Source organism: Mytilus edulis, chromosome 4 (assembly GCF_963676685.1).
Source record: "Mytilus edulis chromosome 4, xbMytEdul2.2, whole genome shotgun sequence".
NCBI lineage: Eukaryota > Metazoa > Mollusca > Bivalvia > Mytilida > Mytilidae > Mytilus > Mytilus edulis.
In genome coordinates, this window is record NC_092347.1 from 68,499,737 (window position 1) to 68,527,587 (window position 27,851).

A 27,851-nucleotide genomic window follows, 5' to 3' on the forward strand; every position below is an offset into this window, starting at 1 on the left:
AGCCTTCAACAATTTATTTCAAAATAATGTATGAAAACAATAAATCATCAAAAAATAATTCATAAATTAATATTCTCAATCAATAAATGTTCCCTCCCTTAAATAACAGCAATACAATTAAACAGAATATAGTTCTTTTTCATTTACATTAATTTAACTTAATGCATGAATATACTGATTTCAATGATTTAATAGTATAAATAACTGCTATAATCTACAAATTTGTCTATATATCATTCAACAAAAATAAATTGTACATGCAATCATTTCTATATATGAAAAAAACCTAATTTCTTGCAAAACATGTTACAAATCAAGTTTATACTTTCCATTTAGTTATGGCAAGTCTCTGAGTAATGCTTTTAAAAGTTTGTTAAATTTATAATCTTGGGATAACATATTTCTCTGTGAATGCTACAATGGGTGCTCCTGTAGGAATTCCTGGGAATGGTCCTGAAGATCCGGCAATATCTAGATGGGAATATGGTAATGGATTGTTTGAATCTATTCCATGCTGAAAAAGAATCAAGTTATCAATAAATTATTAAGAAATCTCTACATGTATTTAACAGTTGGTTTGTGTCATTGCAACATAATGATTTTTTTTGGATTTTTTTTTTAGAATAATGATTTTTTAATACCAGGCATTCCCTGTCTAATTTTAAAATAGATTCTATACGAATATCCATTTATTGAAATTTTTGGACAAAAAAGAACGTAAAAATGGCCACTATTAATTGATAGTACTTACAAACTCATGAGTAAAATTCACAACATGAAATAAAATTTATTTATTGAAAATTTTCAAAAAATCATTGAAATCTTTTAAATCACATCAAAATAATTTTCAAACATCAATAACATCAGCTGAATATACTCCTTACCTTTTCCAAACCTGAAGCCTTGATAAGGAATGCACCTGGTCCTTGATGTCCACGAGCTGTCATTGTTGAAGGAGAATTGTTACACTGTAACACATCTTCATATTCTGACTTTCCAGTGTGGAACTCGTAGTCCTTTAAAACATGGATATATTTGTTTATTAACATTTTTATTTTTTTCTATTTTTTTTTTTAATTTCACAGTGAATTTAAAAGGGAGAAAACATTACATGTTTTAATTTGTCATTGATCTATAGAATGCCCAAGTATACAATAAAGTCTTTACATTACAATGTATGAAATGAGTGACGTTCCCACGTTGTGTTCAGCAGGAAAAATATGTTGCTAAAATTGCAACTAGACCAGGAGACTAGCACATGCACTGTTAGTCATCTGTGAACACCTAATCAGTAATATAGTTTATCTTTTACTTTCTAAATTTGAGAAACAGATCTTATAACAAATACTTAGCACAATTATATTTGATTCAGACAACAATGAATTGAGGTCAAGATTCATGTATGTATATATGTTGAAATGATATGGGCTCCTGCTGAAACTTTTAAGTGACTATGACTCTCGTCTCCACAATTCTTTTCAGAGTTGTGATAATATGTAAGACTTGATGTAAATTATATTGCATTTAATAAATCATAAAATCAAAAGATTGATTTTCTACAATTCCACAGAAACGGCAAACCAAAAGGCATCTAAATGCAAAAAAGAATTCTTTACCTCATCAGCCTTCTGAATCATTCAGTTATTATTAGGGATCTTTTCTCTAAACTACCACACCTCTCTTGCATTTATAAGCAAGATTTGCATTATTAAACAAATAAGGAATGTGTCCATAGGGACACAGATGATGCCCCCGCTAGCATATAACATTATAAAGGGACGTAACTCAAGCTTGTATAAGTGACGCTACCAAAATTTGAACTTAAACTGAGTTTTGTTGTAATAAGCATTACATATACATTTCATCACATTTAGTTGAGACAAATTTAAGTCAGAGAAAAATTCAGCAATATTTCCTTTTGTAAAGGGGCATAACTCTTGAACTTTGAAAGTGACACCACCAAAATTCAAACTCTACCTGTGTTTTGTGGTAATGAGCATTATGTATAATTTTCATAATATTTGGTTTAAGCAAGTTACAGTTAGAGAAAAGAAATGGGAAATTCAGCAATTTTTCCATTTGTAAGGAGCATTACTTTTGACTGGTAAAAGTGACGCCACCAAAATTCAAACTCTATCTGTATTTTGTGGAAATGAGCATTGTGTATAAGTTTCATATCATTTGGTTGAGATAACTAAAGTTAGAGAACGGAAATGAAAAATTCAGCAATTTTTCCTTTGGTAAAGGGGCATAACTCCAGAATGGTATAAATGACACCACCAAAATTCAAAATCGACCTATGTTTTGTGTTTATAAGCATTGTGTATAAGTTTCATAACATTTCATTGAGGCAAACTAAAGTTAGATAATGGAAACCAATGTTTGGATGTAGGGATGGACGTACGGACGCTAAGACGGGGGCCTAAAAAACTCTTTTTGTCAAAATATTTTAAAACCTGTGTCGAAATATATTCATTTACACAACAGAAGATGTCCATCTGTTTAATACCAGAATATTCTGATTAGAAAATTAGATTTTCCCAAGTAGTTTGAGGTACATACATCTCTCCTAAGAGTTGATATTTCAAATGGATCACCAATACGATCCCCTGCTTCCTGCATTGTTTGGGCAGTCTTCAGTTTTCTTGCTGGGCCATTGTCCATTATTATCTGAAAATAAATACAAATTTTGAGTACATCAATATATATATATATATATATATTACCTATGGTGTAGCATTCTCCTGTTTTCATTGATCAAAATGTTTCAAAGGCTATTTTTGTATCCGTAGCCTTGTTTCTGTTTTTAAGTATATTGACGATCAATATAAAAAAATCTTCCTAAAGGAGTAAGTTCGGTAAGTGCCATATTTGGCCCCAATTATAAAGTTCATGGTTACAAGACAATAAATGTATTAAGTTGCCTTAAAGACATGTGAGAAAGCTAAACAGAGCTGTTTTTGTCAAAGTTTAATTCTAACACGTTGATTTTTACGTCCCAAAAAGGTCAAGATAAGGGATTTTGGTGAAATTTGACAAAATCAGATGGATTTCAACCAAATAAAGGACCAGGAAACATAGAGCGCAGGCGTCGACAAGCTTAATATTCTAATAAGACATGTTAAATGTCTTCACAAACATTATTTTTAAAGATCTTTGTTGACAACGTATGCACTCTATGTTTCCTGTCAAATAATCTTTGGAAATTTACCCATTTTCAATGATTTTTTCGTAAAAAATCAATATGAGTACAACTTGTGACGTCATAATGAAACGCAGAAACGTAAAATTTTCAACAAAATGGCTTATATCCTATCTAGTCAATGTATTAGCTATAATTTATCGTGATATGGGTCAATAAATCCGAATTTGAAATTTACGTTAAAAAAGTGGGCCATTTTAGGACCTTATCGAACATACTCCTTTAGATTTATGACATGGAGGAAGTGCTGCTGATGAAAAGAAATTTGCTAGTTTATCAGAAGAAGATATCAAGAATTTTATGTTAAATGCAAATGCTGGGAATACAAGAAAGCTAACACAACAAGCTATTAAGTTCATCAAAGAATTTAGATATTTTCAATAACATGTTAAAATTCTGCAAAATACAATTTAAAAATACACAGAAAATCATTGAACGCCATTTTCCTTATTTACATATGTAATATAAAAATTAAGGTCTTTTACTTAGTCAATACGTTACATATCTTATGGACTTGTTAGATTATAATGACACTGGGACTTTATCTTCAATCAATATAATCTAAACCGGTCCATATATAACATATTGACCTTTTCAAAAATCCATAATTGATATAAATATTATGTACCAATATGATGCAATATGTTATACTTTTTTAAAAAGGTATACATGTCAATATTGATTTATGAGTACAGACTAACATAGTTATCGCACATGTTTCTTATTTTTTTTAGTAAAGCAATTTCTAAATGTTTTTTTGGCAGATAAACATATAGGGGGAAATGCTTCTTGCATATTTCAGACTATTAAGATTGATAAGGTATAATTATGAGTTATACCCTCCCATCCTTGACCTCATTTCAAATGGCCTTTTTCAATAAAATATTTTGTGTCTGATTAGCTTCAAATCTTCAGAATAAACTTTGAAAAATTCTTTAAATACCTGTAGTTGTTAGCATGCAATCTTGTTTTCTAGAAACTCTGTTAACATATTTTCCACTTGGTTCCAGGGGAAAGAATTATTTCATACTGAGTTATTTTTGTAATCTTATTTTAAAGATTTTACCCAAAAGACAATATTCCTGTCCAAACAATTAAAAAAACATTAACTTACTGAATAATTAGGTCCCATTGCTCTGATGGAATGTCCTGTGAGGGTTGCTATGGTGAATAACTGTGGATTGACAGCTGATAGTGCCTGCAAATAATAAAATGAAAATTTATATAACACACTTTTGATAAACAAAATGTACACAAATTTGTGAAGAGTCATTACTAAAATAGTTAGCATAGAATAAAACTGAAAGTGGGATAATACACTTTTTAACTAAAAGCTATGAAGTTGAACTTGAGTAGTAAATACATTTTTCTTTCAAAATTCAAATTTTAATTTTTAGAGATATCAAAAAGACAATAACTTGTTTTTAAAGTTTTTTATGTGTGCATTACATGAATAAAAAAACCCAGAAAAACAAACATGAGCACCAATATTATTTCCTATTCAAAAATACCACATACATCTTCCTTCATTTTACATAATACATCAGCCATAACCATTCTTCCTTCAGCATCAGTATTACCCACACGGACCCTCACTCCAGCTCTTGATGTTATAATCTCATCAGCAACATAACAGTCTAAAATAAAATATATTTTAAATTATTTTATTTTCAAAAATACATTCTGGTGTTGAGATGATAAAATAAATATTCTGCATATAAAGATTCTACATCTATAACGTCTTTAACGTGTGGGATAAACAATTTCTTTAATGTAGATATTTCATTCTTTCATAAATTACTATAAAATTTAACGATAGTATTAAAATTTGTCAGAAGGAATAGTGGAAGAAAATGTTTTACTCTTTACTTTTTCATATGATACATGATATATGGTCAAAACTTTTACTGTTGTAATCATTAAAGTTCTATTTCTATTTTGGCAAGGGAACTTGCAACCAGATGTGTCATTAAAAAAGACCTGTGACCTTTAAAAATGTTTAGAACCTTACTTAACTTAAGGTAACCTGGTGATCTGAAGCATTTTTAAAAGCAGCATATACCCTACTGTAGCCCCAACCATCACCTCTATTTTAAGTCCAATTAGGTTCTACAACTCTTGAAATATTGTATTAAAGTTGTCTAAGTTATAAGCTCCTGAGAGAGTTGTTTTATGAAATCTGCTATGACATACTTGAGCCGGAGTTTGACTTGTTAAAAATTAACAAACAAAAAGGAAAACTTAGTGTAATTTATGTCTGTTTTGACTTTATACTATAGAAATGTACAAAATCACCTATTTAAATACCAATAAAATAACATCTGGAGAGATAAAAATCCATCTTACCTTGCCCTACACTATTCCTCACCATTGCCAATGCTCCTACAACTTTGAGTCCCTTTGGTTTAAGCATGGATAAGATCTAAAATAAGTAACCATTATAAAAGATTAAAAATTGATTATATGTTTGATGGTCTTAAAATATCTTGACCATATTTGCTACATGATAATTTTATTCATGCAATTTTATTAACCAGATTAGTTTCTGCTTAAAATTAACTGTAATAAATCTCTACAATCACTTTTCTTAAAGTCATAAGAAACGAGTGACCGGTGAAAAATAATGTTCTTCCAATTCTTGAACCAATGCATACAAACATCATAAACTTAGTCTTCTGTGCATGAATTTATCATTTTTTCGTGTAAAATTTCGTATAATCATCAATTTTTTTTTCAATCGGTCAAGGTTGTTGTGAAAATATGGCAGGTAATTAAAGTTCGTGTTTTGAAGCCGAAATTTAACGATTGTCACCTGTATGTCAACAATCGACAAAAAATCAACAAAAAAGCATGGAAATTGAGCACGTGTTTAACATGTAAATTCAGATAATAGTTTATTTTAAGGACATCCATGCGTATTGTGATCACCGGATTTTTATGAGATGGGTCACACTGAGGTCACTTTGCATACGGAAAATATGTCGGAGGAATTGCTTCCTGGAAGGAAGGAAGCAATTAAAATAAAGTAAACTTCTTCTAAATATGAATAAATTAAAGAATTTTCCTCAGAAAAAGTATATGTACATAAGTTTTATAATGAAAACTATCCATTGAGTTATAAAAAAAGGTATGCATTATTTTTTTTGATTTGAGGTTTCTTATGACTTTAAACAAGAAGTTACACATGCTTTAGTGCAAGGTATACAGGATACTTCCAGTTCTAAGACATGTACCAAAACTTGCATGCTCAAAGGGTTTGAAAAAAATATCTCTGTGTATCCAACATCAGTTCTGAAAACCTCCTTTACACTGGAAATCTCAACAATATCAGTTCTATATGCCAAATATCTAATCAATCCTAACAGAAAATACAGAAGCTTAGTAAAATGTAAATACAGAAGCTTAGAAAAATGTAAATACAGAAGCTTAGTAAAATGTAAATACAGAAGCTTAGTAAAATGTAAATACAGAAGCTTAGTAAAATGTAAATACAGAAGCTTAGTAAAATGTAACTAAAGAACTAGATTGATGAACAGAATAACAAGGTGAGTGCAAGTACCATTAAAATACTGTACCAGCATTACTGTGGATTCATTAATATTCGTTGGATACCAATTTTGGTTAATTTCCTGGGTACAGGGGAACCACGAATTTAAGTATTCAACGAATTGCAAACTTTCTGAAGGAATGTATGCAGACTTTGCCAAAAGCACGAAATTAAATATCCACGAATATGCAAATTTTACTATAACCACGAAAATTGGTACCTACGAAATTCAATGAATCCACAGTACATCAATTTCTTACAAATCTTTTATATTGTTTAATACTTAATTAAAGAGATAAACAAAAATCAAGTCCTAAAACTCAAACCTCAAATAATTGTACAGTTAATGAATTAAAGAATCATTATCCTTAGAAATTTACTAAAGAAAAAAAATTACATGTCTGAATGTATAAGGAGCAACAAAAGGTGCCAAAAGACAACTAAGAACATGTAAATGTATATCAAAAGAAACCCTGCCTTTCATTTATCATGCCTGACACACAATATGGAATAGGATCCCAGTTAGGGAAATAATGGTGTAATTATTTTTAAAATTTGAATTAAACTTTTTAAATTAAATTTAAATTTAAATTTATGAAATTTAAAAAAGTTTTTTCTTCAATTTAAAGTTTAAAAGGGGGTCACAGAAAGGTCATAGTTGTCTGTAGTATGTATTCCTACACTTGTAAGTTAAAATGGAGGGATTTTTGAAAAATATCAGCAAATAGTATTAGAAAAAGACACAGGGAAAGAAATAATAAATGTGTTATATGGCATCAGGGGACAGTGCCAGATGGTAAATATGGGCTTATTTCTTTCTAATATCTTAATTCTGGGACCTGGAAACAGAAAAGAATCCCATAGTTTCAGTTTTAGGTTTTTAATAAGTTTTTGATAGATTGTGGATATTAAATAAATCATTTAGGTGCCACGGTTCAGTTATGAAAGTTGTGTGCGAATCCAGCTCACATTTATTTAAAGCCGCATCACACACATAGCCACATATTATTGTGTAAACTCAGAAACACTTGCCAGGGGCTCTCTAATTTTACATTTTTTTGAAGATATTTAAGGGGTAGGGCTATAATATAGCTTATAAAAGCAATTTAAACTGAATGTACAACAATTTTAGACTCCCTTTTAAAGATTTTGATGGTCCTTAAAAGGACCTTTAATTTTATCTGTATCTATGTCAGCAGTAGATGAATGGAGCTATATATATCTTCCTTGGTTTTGGAACTTTTGGAGATCAGCTTCTGGTTAAGGAAACACTAAGTGCTCTTTTAATAGTTTCACTGATTGAATTTCATTTTCATTAATGCTTCTTTCCCAAGTTGCATTTTAAAAGTTCCTGCATTATTAACTTGTCTTTGTTATCTATATTCAGGTTGGTGAACTTGGACTAAAGTACATGGATCTCAGCCACCAAAAGTTTCAATGTCCAAGAAAACACACATATAAACTAGTTGGACATTTAGAGCAGTCAAAAGTACAACAACGCACAGTAGCATTAAGCGGTCAGGAAGATCAAGGATTTCCCTCCACATCTGTTAAACTATAGGAGGTGCTGTTTGACTGGTTTTAGCTACAAGTGAGAACTTCTCTGCATCTAGCCTCTTATATTGTATTTTAAATGAACTTAGCAGACTATTTGAAGACTTTGTCTCATATTTTATACCATTGTTATGGGGTATGCTTGTTTTGCATATGTAATTCTTTAAAACAGAAGATTTTTTAATTTTAATTGAAAAAAATAATATTTTTAATTTATTTTTAAACAAATTTTGGTTTCAACTAGATTTCCATACAAAGAATGAATTTATCTACCTTATGCAATTTACAGAATGTAAATATCTCTTGAAATAAAAAAGTTGTGCTGATTTTTAGCATATTTTCTTCATGAATTTAAGATTTTCTCCGATCAATTTTCTGGTATTTGAGATGTTATAGATAAGGATCTATAATTCTGTAACTGTTTGATCAATTTTTTTGAAACTTTGCACAATAACTACTGAGATGTATATCTTTATTTTAAAAGTTCAGTTTTAGGTCTGGGGGAAAAAATAAAGTCTGACAGGAATAGGATCCCAGTTAGGGCAACCAGTCCGGTACCCACGAATGTAGTTCTTAAAAAAAATATATAACTTTTGTTATAAATTGTGTAGTGTTATTATTTCACTAGTTCTGTAACTGAATGTAGATTTATTTAAAAGGGTAGGCTTTCTAGTTTGAATTTCTGTAAAAATTTTGATTGATTTAAATGTAATCTGGCGTCAGTACATAGAGTAAATTGCCTAAATTCTAGCCTTTATTCTTTCCCGGAAGTAGACAGACTGACCCTGTTGTCAATAAAAACAAAATTGTGCAACGGAATGCCGGTCATGAGGCACTGAGAATGCACTTAGACACTTCTAAATGAATGCCTAACATGAACCAGAAGTCCCAAGGTGGCTATCAAAATTATTTATTGAACAGGACCCTATGTATTTACAATGATTTTCAATGTGTTCCAATGGGGCAATTAATTGGGTCCCCGTTCCTGTCAGAGAGCATGTTTTGAACATTTCAATCTGCAATTGTAAGCTCATTTTTGAAGTTTCATGGATGAAATTTGGCTACAGGCTTCAAAATTCAATAAGGAAAATAATGGTGTAATTATTTTTAAAATTTGAATTAAACTTTTTAAATTAAATTTAAATTTAAATTTATGAAATTTAAAAAAGTTTTTTCTTCAATTTAAAGTTTAAAAGGGGGTCACAGAAAGGTCATAGTTGTCTGTAGTATGTATTCCTACACTTGTAAGTTAAAATGGAGGGATTTTTGAAAAATATCAGCAAATAGTATTAGAAAAAGACACAGGGAAAGAAATAATAAATGTGTTATATGGCATCAGGGGACAGTGCCAGATGGTAAATATGGGCTTATTTCTTTCTAATATCTTAATTCTGGGACCTGGAAACAGAAAAGAATCCCATAGTTTCAGTTTTAGGTTTTTAATAAGTTTTTGATAGATTGTGGATATTAAATAAATCATTTAGGTGCCACGGTTCAGTTATGAAAGTTGTGTGCGAATCCAGCTCACATTTATTTAAAGCCGCATCACACACATAGCCACATATTATTGTGTAAACTCAGAAACACTTGCCAGGGGCTCTCTAATTTTACATTTTTTTGAAGATATTTAAGGGGTAGGGCTATAATATAGCTTATAAAAGCAATTTAAACTGAATGTACAACAATTTTAGACTCCCTTTTAAAGATTTTGATGGTCCTTAAAAGGACCTTTAATTTTATCTGTATCTATGTCAGCAGTAGATGAATGGAGCTATATATATCTTCCTTGGTTTTGGAACTTTTGGAGATCAGCTTCTGGTTAAGGAAACACTAAGTGCTCTTTTAATAGTTTCACTGATTGAATTTCATTTTCATTAATGCTTCTTTCCCAAGTTGCATTTTAAAAGTTCCTGCATTATTAACTTGTCTTTGTTATCTATATTCAGGTTGGTGAACTTGGACTAAAGTACATGGATCTCAGCCACCAAAAGTTTCAATGTCCAAGAAAACACACATATAAACTAGTTGGACATTTAGAGCAGTCAAAAGTACAACAACGCACAGTAGCATTAAGCGGTCAGGAAGATCAAGGATTTCCCTCCACATCTGTTAAACTATAGGAGGTGCTGTTTGACTGGTTTTAGCTACAAGTGAGAACTTCTCTGCATCTAGCCTCTTATATTGTATTTTAAATGAACTTAGCAGACTATTTGAAGACTTTGTCTCATATTTTATACCATTGTTATGGGGTATGCTTGTTTTGCATATGTAATTCTTTAAAACAGAAGATTTTTTAATTTTAATTGAAAAAAATAATATTTTTAATTTATTTTTAAACAAATTTTGGTTTCAACTAGATTTCCATACAAAGAATGAATTTATCTACCTTATGCAATTTACAGAATGTAAATATCTCTTGAAATAAAAAAGTTGTGCTGATTTTTAGCATATTTTCTTCATGAATTTAAGATTTTCTCCGATCAATTTTCTGGTATTTGAGATGTTATAGATAAGGATCTATAATTCTGTAACTGTTTGATCAATTTTTTTGAAACTTTGCACAATAACTACTGAGATGTATATCTTTATTTTAAAAGTTCAGTTTTAGGTCTGGGGGAAAAAATAAAGTCTGACAGGAATAGGATCCCAGTTAGGGCAACCAGTCCGGTACCCACGAATGTAGTTCTTAAAAAAAATATATAACTTTTGTTATAAATTGTGTAGTGTTATTATTTCACTAGTTCTGTAACTGAATGTAGATTTATTTAAAAGGGTAGGCTTTCTAGTTTGAATTTCTGTAAAAATTTTGATTGATTTAAATGTAATCTGGCGTCAGTACATAGAGTAAATTGCCTAAATTCTAGCCTTTATTCTTTCCCGGAAGTAGACAGACTGACCCTGTTGTCAATAAAAACAAAATTGTGCAACGGAATGCCGGTCATGAGGCACTGAGAATGCACTTAGACACTTCTAAATGAATGCCTAACATGAACCAGAAGTCCCAAGGTGGCTATCAAAATTATTTATTGAACAGGACCCTATGTATTTACAATGATTTTCAATGTGTTCCAATGGGGCAATTAATTGGGTCCCCGTTCCATATGTCCTTATAATACCAACCTTGAAGAATCCTGCAACAGCAGCTGCCCCACACTTGTCTCTGTGCATACCTGCCATGACACCTCCAGCTTTGATGTCGGCACCACCTGTATCATAGGTTATTCCCTGAAATTAAAATGTACCTCAACTTAAAAAAAGTGCTGATTTTATATAAAAAGGCATTATTTTCACTTTTGTATGTATTACAGATCAATGTTAAGTAAGAAGCTCCGAGGAGCATGTATTGCACACCTCGAAAATTTGCACCAATAAAATGTTTACAATGCACAAGAAAAATATGAAACAAACTGTCTAGAATAACCTACCTTGCCAACGAGAAAGAGAGTTGTATCTATTGGACCTTCACCTTCATATTCCAAGAAAATCAGTCTGCCTGTGTGTCTATCTACATCTGTAATGGAAGGTTAAATGGAATTAAAACAAGAAATTTTTACTTGAGTTATAAAGTGTTATAAGAAAAATATGTTTTACAATGATGAAATGTGTCTACCTGACAGATAAAAATATCCCAATAAAATAGATAAAAAATGTCTGCTTTTATCCTTAGACTTGTACTTCTGTAGCATTTTCATGAAACTTCTCAAATATACTTATAAGCAGCGGTTTCTATGCACCCTTCACCCAGTAATCAAAATTTACATTTGTAAGTTTCAATTTTGAACAGTTGTTACCTTGCATATTTTTTGTACCTAATGCACAAAGAAACCTTAAAAAAAACACACACAGTTAAAATGATTATTCTTTAAAAAATATACAAAGCTATTATTTTTGAAAAAAAGAGTAAAAAAAGCATGAGCAATCATTTAAAGTTATTGTTAATTGATATCTAAGACATATATAAAACTCAAAATTTCATTGCTTTAAAAGAATTAAATCCCATATTTAATTTCGATATAACACATAGGTAAATGATCGGTGTAGAACACGGTTATATGACTCAAATTAAAAAACTAAGATTGTGGGTAGCAATTTCATACACTAGAGCAAATTTGAATGTTTGTATGATGTTCAATAACTCTTGAATAACACATAAATGTACTGGTAAAAAATATCAGATTGAATATATGGTTTTTCATGCTTCAAATTGTGTATAAGCATCAAAGCAACCCAAAACATAGACAAGATCAAAAGGGAGACAAACAAATGATCTACTATAATATTGATAAGTCTGTTTTTTGATATGATATTGATTTACTCATTTCCAAAAAAAGGCCATTTTGTGACTTATAGTTGCTGACATCCACATCATTTGGACACTGGTATCTGGTGTATAGTTGTATCATAGGCAATCAAAACACATAACCTTATTTTTACATAAAAAATGTCCACTATTCTAAAATATGTATGACTGCCAATTTAAAAATGAAAGTGTATTCACTTGTTTCTCATATTATCATTCTAAATTTGACTTACTGCTTGCACATCTGTTTACAGCTTCCAACAGGGGAAAACTCTTCTTGAATTCATTTTTATCAGATATTACATTAATCTGGGGAAAAAAGCATATATGATTTACACCTCTTCATTGCCATAAGCACATAGAATTCTGTCTTTTTTTACATTTTAATCAATTAAGAAATAAAATATTTAAAATCAAATTATATCAAATATTACCTAAGTCAAAATTATATATACAGTAAAATCTGTATAAACCGGCCGGCTACGGGACTATGAAAAAGGGCCGGTTTGGACAGTGAGCCGGTTTATTCAGGTTTCCGTTTTGACCGGAAGTTAATGACTTGTGGTGTCAGACCACCAATTAAAAATCCCTATCTGTTCAACCAAATTTTGCAATTTTCACAGCTTTCTAAATATTTTACCTTAAGTTTAACTTCAAGGAAACCAGGTATATCCTGAATTGTACATGTATCACCTTCCTACATGCCAATTTTCAACCAATGTTTAAAGTCTTGTAACAAATTTCTGATTTTGAAAAGACAGGTACTACCAAAATAACTCCCGGTTTTCTGGAAATCTTAAATTAGTGTACTATGTAGCGCATTAATCCTGAATTTTTAATGCAAACTCATAGACAAGTGAATTTTGGCTCAAAATGGTCTAAATATATTTCCCTTTCACCAAAAGTTTCATTTCTGCAAATTTGTTGGTTAATTTAAGTAAACAATGACATCAAAAGCACTATTTTGTGTCAAAGTAGGACTACGTTCTAAATTGGAGGGAGTAATTGGTGGTCTGACACCTAAAGTGACGTTAGACATTTCATTGTTTGCATTTGCATCATAATGCTCGCATTGTTTGGATTGTAAGACGAGAGTTTCGATATAATCCCATGATCAATAACTTGAAATGTTGGAATTGCCGATTAAAAAGTCAGAATATTATCAAAAGTAATTTCATTACTTTCGAAACGTTGTCGTACAGTGTACAATATCCATTGATTGTTGTCATCCAGGTGTTTTTCATTATCAAGGTCATTTGTTTAGGGGTTCACAACAGGGAACCCAGGATTTCGAAATCACGATGTGAATTTCTTACTCCGCGATTTTAATTTGTTTATCCAAGTTAAAACGTAAGTTCAATCCGATATATATTAGGTGTGTCTTTTTGTTTAAATGACCCGTTTATAATGTTTTAATAAATAATACAGCTCACTACTGTACGATTGTAGGTTCACAGTTTGACACCTGACTAATTGATTATCACGAAATATGTTTTGATTGCATATCGATCATTGAAATTAATTAGACAAACCGGTTTTGACAGGTAATAATTAATGTAATTAAGAGTATTGGGACTTCATAATTAGACCGGAATTCGGAATACACAGGGTCCGGTTTACAAAGGGTATTTTAACAAAGACTTTGTATGGAAAAATAAGGGACTTTCATTTTCGGCCGGAATGGACAGGAAACCGGTTTATTCAGGGTCCGGTTTAATCAGGTTTGACTGTATCTAATAAACTAGTATTAAATTTTTCTCTCAAAGTCTGTTGTTCTTATCCATGTAGACAGTTTGCTTTTAGTAGTTTCTTTTGAAAATGATGTGTGTCATTTCATGAAAGAATAGCAATTTGCAAAAAGCCTCTTTATGTGCAAGTCTATACTTTTCCTTATTTATTAATTATAGATCCTCTGGATTAAACTTGTCTTTCACAACCTGGCTCTGTAGTTTACTTGAACTTCATTCAGTATTTCTAATTGTCATAAGGAAAAAACTAACAGCATCTAAACTATGAAATTAACAATATTTTGGAAAAAAGGTTATGAAAAACAAATTCCTTGTTCAATATTCAGATATTAAGCTTGTACCAGAAACACTAATTCTACAGGGATTTTATCAAACTTTTGTTTACCTTGATGCCAGAATCTTTTAAAGTTTCTTGTACATATTGAAGAACACGAGGAGCAGCCATTCTTTCTGGGTCTGAACCTCCAATATCTCTAGCTACAACCCTAGTATATATAACATTTATAAGATTTAAAGATAACCACTATAGTTCCCCTAGGGTATGTGTGGCATGACATAAAAAAAATTAGCATATCATTACCATTTTTCTTATTTAATTGAGAAGACAGTTACCATAAGAAAAAAAAAGCTTCCTAAAAGGAATTATTGTCCTTTTTATCTTTCCTGTAGTCATATTGCAATGTTTAATTCAGTTAAAAATGTAATAAAGTTCTGCAGCAAACAATCAAATGAATCCTTAATTTGCTGAAAACTTTAACTTTAATCTTTTAAATCATACCAAACCTGATATATTGCCTGAAGCATGGAAGACCAAAAGTGATAAATGGTATACAAATCAAAAATTTGTACCTATCCTATATTACCAAACACTGGTAAGGGTCACCCATGCATTCGTGAATTGAAATGGGCGTATGACATTTGCGCCAATTTTGAAAATTTTCATTCTTTCATTTGCGCCGATTTCATTTTTTCATTTGCGCCGATTTGATATTTTTCCTAATTGGATTTACAGGTAAAGGTACAGGTAAGTTCATGCTTTTACATTGGCTGAGTACAGAGTATAAAGACAAATCAAATGACATTGCAGTTGTTAAATGGCTATCCCAATGTTTCGGGTTACCATGCATTCCTTTCCCTAAATGAAATCGATGACTGCTTCACGTTTGACATTGTCTGACGCTCCTTCTGATGACAAATGTCATACATTCTTAGACAAGGTACAAGTACACATTAGCTGTATTTGGCAAAACTTTTAGGAATGTTGGTCATCTAGCTCTTCAACTTCGTACTTTATTTGGCCTTTTTAACTTTTTTGGATTCGAGCGTCACTGATGAGTCTTTTGTAGACGAAACGCGCGTCTGGCGTATATACTAAATTTAGTCATATATTTTCAATTCGTCATTTTAGTATAAACTAAGTGCTTTAGTCTTAGGTTTTTACTTTTTAAGCAGGAGACAACAGTTATATACATTATGATTGACAATTCATAACATATGTACAACTGGCTAACGGAAGAGGTCTTTAATGATAAATGAAAATAACATTACTGGGATGGAGAGTTGTCTCATTGGCACTCATTCCACATCTTCTTATATCATTTCACCTGTAATTTACCTGTTATTTACCTGTAAAAAAATCGGCGCAAATGAAAAAAAAATCAGCGCAAATTGAAAGAAAAAATCGGCGCAAATGAAATGCAGATCGGCTCAAATACAAAACGCCGATTGAAATGCTGAAAAGGTAGGGTTTTATCTGTTTTTTTAACATTTTCAGTTTTATGCCAGTAATTCTACAGTAACTAACATGTACTGGTAATTAGTTACATACCTTCCAGATTCTATAGCTGTAGTAACAGGGATGGATTTAGTAACTTTCACTTCATCACTACACCAAATACCCATTACATCAGCTTTACTCTTCTTTTCTGGTACATCTTCTCTAATCTCCAGGGGCTAAAAAGGTAAATAGAAATATCTTGCATTTTGCAACTGTTTGAAATAACTGAAGTAAAACATTTGAAAAACTTACAAATGAATATAGTATTTGCCTGTAATTTTCAGAACAATATTTTACATAGTTATAGTGAAGTCATGTAAAAGAACTTGCTGTTATTGTCAATCTATCTGGTAAATTAATATTAAAGAAATTCATAAATTTGATTTTACATTCAACACACGAAACTGACACTTTACCACCACTTTTCTTTTTCACAGGATGTGATTTCAGTCTTCAACATCTCTGATAGACCCTGTACTCTAGTCAGTTTTCAGTTTTGGGTAAGGGTAAATTTAAGGTTAGGTTTTAGTGTTAGGACTAGAGTGTTATAGGTAGTCTTATTTAGGGTTTGGGTCAACTAAGTATAACCCTATACCAATTTGGCCAAATAAAGTAAATGAGGGCCATGATTACTGCAGGAATAAATGAATTCTGTATCATATTACTGTTGTGCCATTACTTATAAAACTACCTACCACATACAAAGCATGAAGTGCTCCAAGAGTTGCTACTTTCCCTGCAAATCCAACAAAGTTGTCATCAATTGGACGTACAAATAAAGGCTTCTTGCAACCAGCTTTCAAAGCCCTAAAAACATTAAAGTATATATTCATTATAACTTGTTATTGTTAAAAAGATTAAAAACTTTATTGAAATATGACTTTTACTACATTTTCATTATAAATCTTTCAGTGGATTCAGTGCTAATTTACCTTCTTTCATATTTTTTTTTCATGGATCTACTTTGATGACTATGAACAAAAATTACAGTTTCCATTTGACCGATGAAAAATAAAACTGAAAAGAAATCCTTGAACATTTAGAGAGCTAAAAAATTTAAACTTAGGATTTCCAGTAAGAAATGAAAATATACAGGTCCCATCCAATTCATTATTACTTGAGTTCCCACCTGCCAAAAACTGTTTTTAGAGAATAGACCAAAGCTTTAACTAAGTTCTTCAGATACCTTTGCATTCCTTTAACAGCTGCATCTGCAAATCTTCTGACATCGTCATAATCTCTATTCAGTGGTCCAGTTGGGGAAAATATCTGTTATAATAATTAATTTATGGTATTGGAATATTGTGGATTTTTTTGTAAACAAACATGAAAAACATTTGCAACTGGATGTTTAACAACCAACAATCTATTGATCAAAGTTTTCAATTGTGGGTACCATTTTTTGTGGATTTCGAAAACCACTTTTAATTTTCAACGAAGTTTGATTTTTGTATAGGCTTTTATGCAGATTTTGACTGAACTCAAAATCAAATATCAATAAAAATATAAATTTCCCACAATCCACTAATAAAATGAATCCTGATTATAATATAATTTTCCCCAACTTTCAGCCTTTTTCATTTTCCCTGTTATCTCTCAAAATTGCATAGTAGATCAGTCAATTTTCATAATAATTTAGATCTTTTACATTTAGATTGATTTTTTGGTAATGGTTAGATATCAAATAACTATTTAATTTAGGCAATGAAAATTCAAGCACAAATAAATTTATCACCAGTAGAAAAAGGTAAATTTTCATGACAGGTTAATTGCAAAAAATAAATACAATGGAAGGTTAGAAGTATTACAAATATTCTTATAACTGACTATACGGTATGGGCTTTGCTTATTGTTGAAGGCCGTACAGTGACCTATAGTTGTAATTTCTGTGTCATTTTGGTCTCTTGTGGAGAGTTGACTCATTGGCAATCATACCACATCTTCTTTTATATTACATATTCAAACTCACCAATCTTTTTGATGGAATAACATCTGTTTTTATAAATATCACTTCCTTTGTATAAACTTCATCAATCTGTAAAGATAGTTAAAATGCTAGATTATGGCCATTCTTTCCTTCTTTACCTAATATCTGAAGGACAAAAAGTGTCATAACAGTAAAGAAGGGAGCAATAAAAGATCATAATAACGGAAAGACCATGGCCAAAAGATAAAAACCCACCACAAGTCAACATATACATGTATACTTAATTAACTAGTTGAACACTGATAGAAACCTCAAGACAATAGACTAAAGCCAAATAGCTCATAACAAATCAGTACTTTCATTTAATTCTTTTTGATGGAATAACATTTGCTTTTATAAATATCACATTCACAACAGCAAACTATAAGTAATCATTCAAAAACTATATTGTTTAACCCTACTGAAACATTACTCTTGAATGATAGACCCCGTTCACACTAGCATTTTTTTTTAATCGATCTAATTTGAATCGATCTAAATAATACCAGTTAGCGTTCACATTATTTTTAATCATAACGATCTCTATCTGTCTAAACCGATCCACTGCGTTCACACTACAATTAAAAACGCAATCGATCTAACCTTTTTACCTGTAAAACTGTAAACATTGTGTATAAATAGAACTGATTTATTAAATTCATCTATTGATACTCTGACACACACACTTGAAAAAAAATGGATAAAGTTATAGTTTCTCCTGAATCAGAAGTTAACATTTTGGTACAGGTGTTACTGCTGTTTTCTTTAATTTGAAAAAAAAATATCTGTAGTAACGAAGTTATAACACGACGAAGTATTGCGGTTCTTAGAAAGAAAAAAAAATCATCATAAGAAAAAAAGACACAGATTTGGCAAATCTATGCGATGGCGAAGACAAAATGTTTTCAGTTTGTTTTATATAAATGTCTGTAAACAGAGAAATACGGGTTAAACAACGAACCTCTGAGATAGTTTTGGCGCTGTACATGCGCATACGTTATTTTCGATTCAATCATACTAGTTTAAACCGATCTCTGCATTCACATTTAAAGTAAGATCGGTTTACTTTAGATCGATTCAAACTAAACTACCTCTTTTGGTGTTTTAGTTTAGCCTGATTGAAGATCCATTCAAAGCGTTCACAGTGGCCTTTCAATTGATCTAAAGTTAATCGGTCTATTTTAAATCGATAAAAAATGTCCTAGTGTGAAGGGGGTCATAGTTGCTGTGAAAGTTATGATTTATAAACATCATTGGCACTCACACCACATCTTCCTATATCTAATAACCTGTATCATACAATTTAGAAATTTAAAGTACAATGCAAACTCAAGTTACTTATAAATTTTTTTTTTAAATCTTTGGATATACAAAAGGACAGATAAGAACATTAGAATGACAAGATAGCAACTGTATCTTATCTTGAAATGGTAACATTTTAACAAAGTTCAACATATACTTTTGTTTAAGAAGCATGTAGTCCAAAATAAGGAAAATACCAAAGAGACATTCAACTTCATCAAAAACTACCATGACCAAAAGCTCTAACCTTAAGCGGGACAGACCGACGAATGGATGAACAGACAAACGGAAGGACAGATTAACGGATGCACACACCAGAAAACATAATGCCCCTCTACTATCGTAGCTGAGTCATAATAAACTGTTAATGCCATGACGATAAAAAAAGAAGACCAAAGACAAACAGCAGTATACATTACACTACATAGAAACCTAAAGAATGAGCAGCACAAATCCCACAAAATTTGGGGTGATCTCAGGTGCTCTGGAAGGGTAAGCAGATCCTTCTTCACAAGTGGCAAACTTATATATCAGCAATACATGTTTCCATTAGTTTTGTTTATCTCATGAATAAAACATATCATACTTACCTCGCCATATTTTTCAATGACATCTTTGAGGGGCTCTAAATCACCCACAAGTTTTGATGGAGAATCTGTTACTATAACAACACCATCATACTGGGGATCCTTGACCTTCACACAGGGCAATAATTTAGGAAGCCTGAAAACAAAACACAGTTATTACACTATCTACATAATGGAAAAGAATGGTTCTATGGGAACTGTTTATATAGTTCTTCAATTCAATTTAAAAACTGACACCAACATCATATGTAGCCATTTCATGAGGGTTTATTATGTATTTTTTTTTTTTTTTTTACATTAATTTAAACCCTTATTCAAGCTCCTCAAAAAGGAAGTCTATACAAGAATTATGTTCACTGCACTATCATGCCAAAAGGTGGTGGTCATCTTGAATTTCATAATTGGCCTGAATGGTAAATTAAGTAGAGTCTATACCATATAATGCATTTGTACTTTTGAAAGAGTTCTCTGACACCAACAGCAAATCGCACGCAAGGGGAATGCATTTTTAAAGTAAATTAATAAGTTAATTATTTATAATTTCCAGAATTTTCAACTGGAAGGATACTCCTTAGAAATCTAACCTATCATTATACAACTAATATTGTACCCATGCATGAACACTGATCTTTTATATTCAAAGGACAGGTTATAAAGCTACCTTTTTGCCCATTTTCCTCAATACTTTCTTCATAGTAACAATTGATAATTTTAGCAATAACTTGCTTGAAAGACAAATTCAAATATCTTCCCTATTTCTTCATTAAGTTTCTCCAAAATATGACAAATGCTAAAAGATAACAGTCCATCAGTGAAAGGTCAGCTAATAATTTTTACACACTGTAAGAAATGATGTGTATATGCATAATCAATTCTTGTAACTAGGTTAAGTATAAGTATGTTATGTATTCTGTCTATACTTAGTACAATTACATATTAGGTGAAGAAACTTTTCAAGGACTAAGAAATATCTAAGGATAAGACAATAAGTCATTTACTTGGGGTCATCAATAGTTGTCAACCATTTTCATAAACCTGCAAAACACACACTTTTTCAAACTAATGAATAGGCCAAAATAATATTTATGAAAAAGACTTTGAATTGAATTCTATAGAAGGTTAACTTTTCAAGTGACCAGAACTTTTCTTATCCAAAATCCTTATCATTATCAAATGTTTCATCTGTAAACAAAATTTTGTGTAAGTATATTAAAAAGATGGAACAATAAATAAAATTTACAATTTAATTTTCTTAATTTTAATTAATCTAGACAACTTTATTTTAAGTAAATATTTGACAGTTACAAACATGATAGAAGAGTGTGTATTTTACAAAAAAAATATGGTGGAGACATTCTGAAGTATCTATTCAGATTATCATTAAAATGAAGTGATACAAATATGCTTATATCAAAAGAGTATAAGATATCTTATTTTTTTCTAATCACATGCTTTCAGGCCTAAGTAAACTAATGAAAAAGATTAATAATCATACATACATCTTGATAAAAATATAGAGTCTAAACTAAAAGCTAAATCTTACTTACATTTCTAACATGATTGAGACATATAAACTGACAATTGACAATTGTTATAATTATGTCATACATAAATATATTTTTAAATCAGTTGAATACTTTTTAAATTCCATAGTTCTTAGAGCTCAGTATTTTCAAAAAACTTTATTTTGACTGTTTTATAAATATATCTTTAAATCTGTTTTTAAACTATGATTTCTGTTTAACAATTACATTTGTACTATAATTATGTTTTATGTAACAAGCACACTCAAAGTTCTTAGAACATAGGGTTTTCAAAAAACTTTGTTTCAATTTTTTATAAAAATATGTAAGTCTTTTTTTTTAAATTTAGAATTCTGTTTGACAATTGCTATAATTATATCGTATGCACATGATGCATTAGCACACATACTTGAATCGGTGCAATTTTTTAAAGTATTAAGTTCTTAGATCTTGGGGTTTTCAAAAAACTTTGTATTAAATGTTTTATAAATATATCTAGTCTTTTTAAACTTTGAATACTTTTCCAGGTATTCAAATTTGCAGACAGTATAGCAAATTTTCAGTAAAGATTTAAAAAACAAGGATAAAGATCAAATATAAAAAAAGAAGATGTGGTATGATTGCCAATGAGACAACTATCTACAAAAGACCAAAATGACACAGAAATAAATCATTAACTAAAATTACACCAGCAATAGCTTTAGTACACTGTATAATCAAAAAAATGAAAAATCTAAAAATAAGACCTACTCAATGTTCTGCATAGAACAAATGCACCTAAGGCAGAGAAAAATAATATGTATGCAACTTTCAAAGGAGTAGGTCCGGTAAGGCCCGATTTTGGACCCAAATTTCAGATCCATCTGACGAAAGATTTTGGACACTTTTTAAACACTTAAGTGGCTATTTCAGTTGATTCAATTAGTTGATGTGAAAGATTTTAACTGATTTAGTCATTAAAAACGCTCCGATTCAAGCTTAGATATGAAAAATCTATCAAATATGCCAAAAATTTGTAAGTGTTCCGCTGAACCCAGTGTCACGCCTACTTTTGCTGTTAATCACAGGCTCAACAAAAATGAGGAATAAAATCAATAAAAATATTCATCTAGATACTAGCTTTTGATCATAAACAAGCTTCTGTCCAAGTTTGGTACAAATCTAAAATACATGAAATAGTATAAGAAAGATATTAAAATTTTAAAAGAGTTGTTTCCTGGCAAAAAATCTAAGTCCATTTAAAAGTAAAATACAGAAAAAAATGGAATTTTATTTTTACAAAATTTACTTCTTGATACTATCTTATGTTCATAAACAAGCTACTGTCCAAGTTTGGTACAATCCCAATATAGTTTAAGAAAGTTATTAAAATTTTAAAAACTTTAACCACAGAGTGAATGTAATGTTTCCCCGACAGAAAAACTAAGTACATTTATAAGTAAAATATGGAAAAAATGGAATTTTATTTTTAACAAAATTTACTTCGGAATACTATCTTATGATAATAAAAAAGCTTCTGTCCAAGTTTGGTAAAAATAAAGTATAGTTTAAGAAAGTTATTAAAATTTCAAAAACTTTAACCACAGAGTGAATATTTGTGGACGCCGCTGCCGTTGACGATAAATGTCACGAAATAGAAGTTCCTTCATAACATAAGTTCCAAAAGGAAAATATATTCTGGAATATTATTTCCACAGGAATAAATATTACAGTATATGTTCCTAATGGAATAAATGGTATAGAATATTTGTTCCAACAGGAATAGATATTATGACAATGTTTATAACAAAGTTTCCATTGGAACTTCTGTTAGGCGGAACAAATATACCTTGACATAACGACGCTGACGGAATGTAGGATGGCTTAGTCTTGCTTTTTTTTCGACTAAAGTCAAAGGCTCGACAAAAATGTCACTTTTCAGATGGTTTTTGTCAAAAATGAAAGTGGCCGCATCCGTGTTCATCCTCAACCTTTATATATTATCATCAAATACAACTTACATTTCAATATTAAGAATGAACACAAATGCCACTACTTTCATTTCAGACAGAAATCGTCTAAAATTTAACTAAAATACTAAAAATGTGAAGATTTCTGTTATTAGCATGACTTAATGATGCCAGTACCTGATATAAGTGCATTGTATTGTCAAAAACTGCCCATATTTAGTTAGCAGAAGCATTATACTTTCCAATAAATAACTAAAAGTTTACATTTTAACAATTTTGAAAAACTGCTATATTTTAGGGCCAAAAAGGGGCCTTACTGTACCTACTCCTTTTACACATTAAAGTGTATGTAACATTGAGATAGTTCAAACTTTGTATTTAATTATCTGTCACAATTTGTACTAAAAAGTGTCAGAGACATATGAAAGTGTTCAACATAAAAGAGTCCCATTTTTTTACCAATAAATTGACGGCTTCCATATCTCGAGCAAATTAAAAAAATACAGAACCTGCTCAATCAAGAAAGCTGTCAGATCCTTATAAGTGAAGAATTAACAAGGGATCCTTTTTCAATTAGACTGCTTAATATGATGATAAATGATCATCAGTTGATATATTAATATGCATAAATATATGTAAGAAAGGTTAACAAATTGTATACCATTACTTCAAGCAAATTAGTATAGCATAAATGGCTATTTTACGTTAAGCAATAACAAGCTAACAATAGGTAAAAGTTTGTGATTTGTACCTTTGTGTACTACAACTGTTATGTGAAAATGACGTCAAAGCTGATCTGAAGTTATGAATGGGAAATACTCTTCTTATATGTTTTAAGTTACTGGTGAAACCTTTAAACAGCATTGGAATACTTTACAGATATTGCATAAAATAACGTAAAATATGTTGCTACACTTTCCTGAAAATATAACGATATATGTATGAAAGCAATGAGTTGTACCTTTGTGCTGAAATATTTAACACACAAGTATCATTTATTAAGGAGGAGGCTATAGCTCCCAAATACCTGATAGTGTACACTTTTAATTTTTGATGGATTGTAGCTTAGAAATTAAATGGCTTTCTGTCATATTTTGATTTAGATTATTGCTTTGTTGTAAATCAAGCTGATGATTTTTTTTACTTTTCGTCATGATTGGGCCTGAGCTGACTAAAAGGCATGGTTTTGATTCATTGTTATAGGCCATATGGTTGCCTATTTCTGTGTACATTACCCTTATCTCCTCTACTAAATATGAAATCTGTGGATAGTTGTCTCATTGGCAATCATACCACATCTCCTTACAAAAATGCCTTATTTAATATTATTAGTAAAAAAAAGAAGATCTAAAGGAGTATCTATGGAAGTCACCTATTTTCACCTATATCAATTTCCTGTGTTATCCAAGTTCATTATTCCAACCATATTTATTTATTTTTCAATGGAATAAGTGATGTGGGATAATCGTTGTTATTACAAAATGTATAATTTTGCTAATTTTCCTGTTTCAAAGAATTTCAAATTATCTCCCCTTCTTGATGTTACTGACTGTAAATTATTTACTTTTTACTATGTTGAATAAGAACCATATTTAACCATTTATATATGGTGTATCGTATTTGCATGAAGATTTAGTTAAATTAATGATTTGGGCTTTCAACAATTTTTTACAATTGTTCAAAGACAAGTGATTTTTCATTAGAATAAATCAGTTAGCTTAATTATCTCCCCTTTAAACACATTAACTGGAATTGTTTTGCTTCATGCACATTTTCATACAAGCATATATGCTTAATTTGTAAAGAGTTTTGATTGATTGATTGCAGGTACCTGTACAATAGTATATGTCATGCTCATAATTGTTCAAGTGGCAGGATGGCTATATATGGATCGAAATTGCACCTGAAACTTTAGGTCTCTAGATGACAGACTAACAGGTGAACAAAGCAACTATATGCTCCCTATTTTTTTCAAATGGAGCATAAAAATATAGATAACCTGTAAGGCAATGATAATGATGATAATAGTTTGGGGTTTAATGTCCAGTGTCAAATATTATATGCATTTCAGAAGAAAAAAATGTTACCAGTAATATAAAATGAAAATGAACTCTGCTTTGTACTCCACCAACTGTTAAGCCAAATTTTCAATGTGCTAGTCCACAATAAGACTGCCACTTACTCAGAACAGCAAATACCATTTTTTTAGACATGAAACAATTAAAGTGTTGATCCAATAAAAATATCCATTATCCCAAATTTCATACCACAGATATCCAATGGTATGCAGAGGTTTGGGGGAAAGACCAATAGCAAATGCAGCTACGGCTAGATTTTAACCTCTCGTCAAATTGAGTATTATCATTTAAAAACATTTACAGAAAATAAAATGTCACCATCAAATGGCCATAATAATGATACCCAAGATTACACATATTTTGTCTAATTGCAAAAAAAAACACTTTACAATTCATATTCTTGCCCAACAATATTGGTTTTAAATATGATGAGAAAGGGAATCTTGGCATAATGACTTAGTATGAACATGAATCAGAGGAAGAAGACCTGGATTCTATAGACCAACCCGTCAGATGGATTTCCAGAATCATTTTGTATATATTCAATTCTTTACTAGCGTTCAGATTTCATTTGCAATATTGGAGAAAATAGTCAACCATATCTCACTCTAACAGGTTGGGTCTAAAATGACAGGTGCCCCCTCAATGTAATGACTATCCTTTTTAAGTGGGGTACATTTTAAGTGATAAAAACAGTTATTTGTAAAAACAAATACTTGGTACAAAAGGTCACATATCTATATTATTTGCAGAAACCTTTACAAAATACAATATATATCTATTGTCAAAATGTGTCCATGAATTCTGTAATATTAATGGACATCAATCTTCTTCATCATGAAAAGAAGTGGAATCTCTCAAAATCTGAGAGCAAAATGAAACCTTATCTGAGACAGTCCCTCATTTAAAGTCTTATGAAACCAGTGAGTGGTGAAAAATAATGTTTATCCAATTCTTGAACCAATGCATGTATATATCATAAACTTAGTTCTCTGTGCACGATTTTATCATTTTCTACGCAAATATATCGTATAATCGTCAATTTTTTCTCTCTGTCTGTTATGATTTAACAAATATGGCTGCTCATTAAATGCCGTGTTTTGAAGCGGAAGTTTAAGGATTGTCACCTTATAGTAAACAAATAACAAAAAACATGGGTATTGAGCATATGTTTAACATGTACAATCAGATTATTGTTTATTTTAATGACAGATTCATGCGTATTGCAATCACTGGATTTTTACGAGGAGGGTTGCGCTCGGGTCACTTTGCATATGGAAAATATGTTGGCGAATTGCTTCCTGGAAGCAAGCAATTAAAAATAAGTAAACTTCTTCTAAATGTGGACAAATTAAAGAACTTTCCTCAGAAAAAGATATATGTACATAAGTTGTAAAATGAAAACTATCCATTTAGTTGTAAAAAACATATGCATATATATATTTTTTTTAATTTGAGGTTTCTTACGACTTTAAGGGGTATCCCTAATTTGGGGTTTTTTTCCCAGCATGTCTAAGGTTTATTATTTCAGGCTTATTTTTAAACAGTGTTTAAAGTTAAAATTTAAAGGCAGTTGTATTAATGTATCACAGGAATCAGAAATTCTATCTATAATAATTAGGTACCTATAATATTAATAAAGTAAAGGGGCATCAAAAAGATATGTGGGCAACTGTTTGAAGTGGGTCTCATTGGGGTTTAAAGGGTGACGCGGGATTGCCGATTTTTTGTAAGCATGAAACGTGAAAGTCAAATTATTGTGTCGGGAAAACGGGAAATGACAAAAAAAAATGAGAATTGCTTACGTACATAGTGTAAGTGGGATACCGGAATCTGACCAAACAGTAAGCGGTATCCTGGATCGGACCCCCCCAATGAGACCCCCTTTGAGATATGCTTGTCTATAACTTATTATTGATTGTGGTGGAGGGCCCCATTGATAAAATTTTCAATTTTTCTAAATATATTTTCAACATTTTAATGGGACAGACGGACAGACACAGACATCAGAAAATTGTGGTGAGCATCACTCAAATGATCCTAATCAAATCCGTGGTTTCTACTTTCATTATAACAGAGAGAAAAACAAAATAAGAGTTTGATAAGTGTACAATAACTATGATATGTGTGCAACTCAACATTTATCATTGTTTGCATAACCATTAATATACAATACCCTTACATTATGTCACACCTTCAGTGTCTTCTCACGTTCTTGCCGGTTCGTGTCTACTTTCGTTATCAGTAGACGCACTTCGAACTTCTCGGGAGTTTTCGCTCGACAGAAGGGGGTGTGTCAGGTGCAGTTATAAAATTGT

General features: G+C 30.8%; 1 protein-coding gene across 6 annotated transcripts; it reads right to left on the reverse strand.

Annotated features, from left to right (window-relative positions):
* LOC139520326 (putative aminopeptidase W07G4.4) lies at positions 1–27,838 on the reverse strand. 6 transcript variants are annotated; one of them, XM_071312867.1, is made up of 17 exons: positions 27,716–27,834; positions 24,207–24,374; positions 19,987–20,119; positions 18,098–18,163; positions 17,315–17,397; positions 16,824–16,935; positions 16,180–16,304; positions 14,737–14,836; positions 12,837–12,912; positions 11,729–11,814; positions 11,424–11,528; positions 5,549–5,624; positions 4,721–4,839; positions 4,317–4,400; positions 2,563–2,670; positions 885–1,016; positions 1–514 (listed from the first exon to the last, which is right to left on the reverse strand). In XM_071312867.1, exons 2-17 carry the CDS (start codon positions 24,317–24,319, stop codon positions 380–382), a joined length of 1,653 nt encoding a protein of 550 aa, XP_071168968.1. In that variant the 5' UTR covers positions 24,320–24,374; positions 27,716–27,834; the 3' UTR covers positions 1–379. The 6 variants fall into 6 exon arrangements, with proteins under 6 accessions (XP_071168968.1, XP_071168972.1, XP_071168969.1 ...); XM_071312871.1 differs by lacking the exon at positions 24,207–24,374 and having other exon boundaries at positions 27,716–27,838; XM_071312868.1 differs by lacking the exons at positions 24,207–24,374; positions 27,716–27,834 and adding an exon at positions 21,531–21,773.
* Between the last annotated feature and the right edge of the window lie 13 nt (positions 27,839–27,851).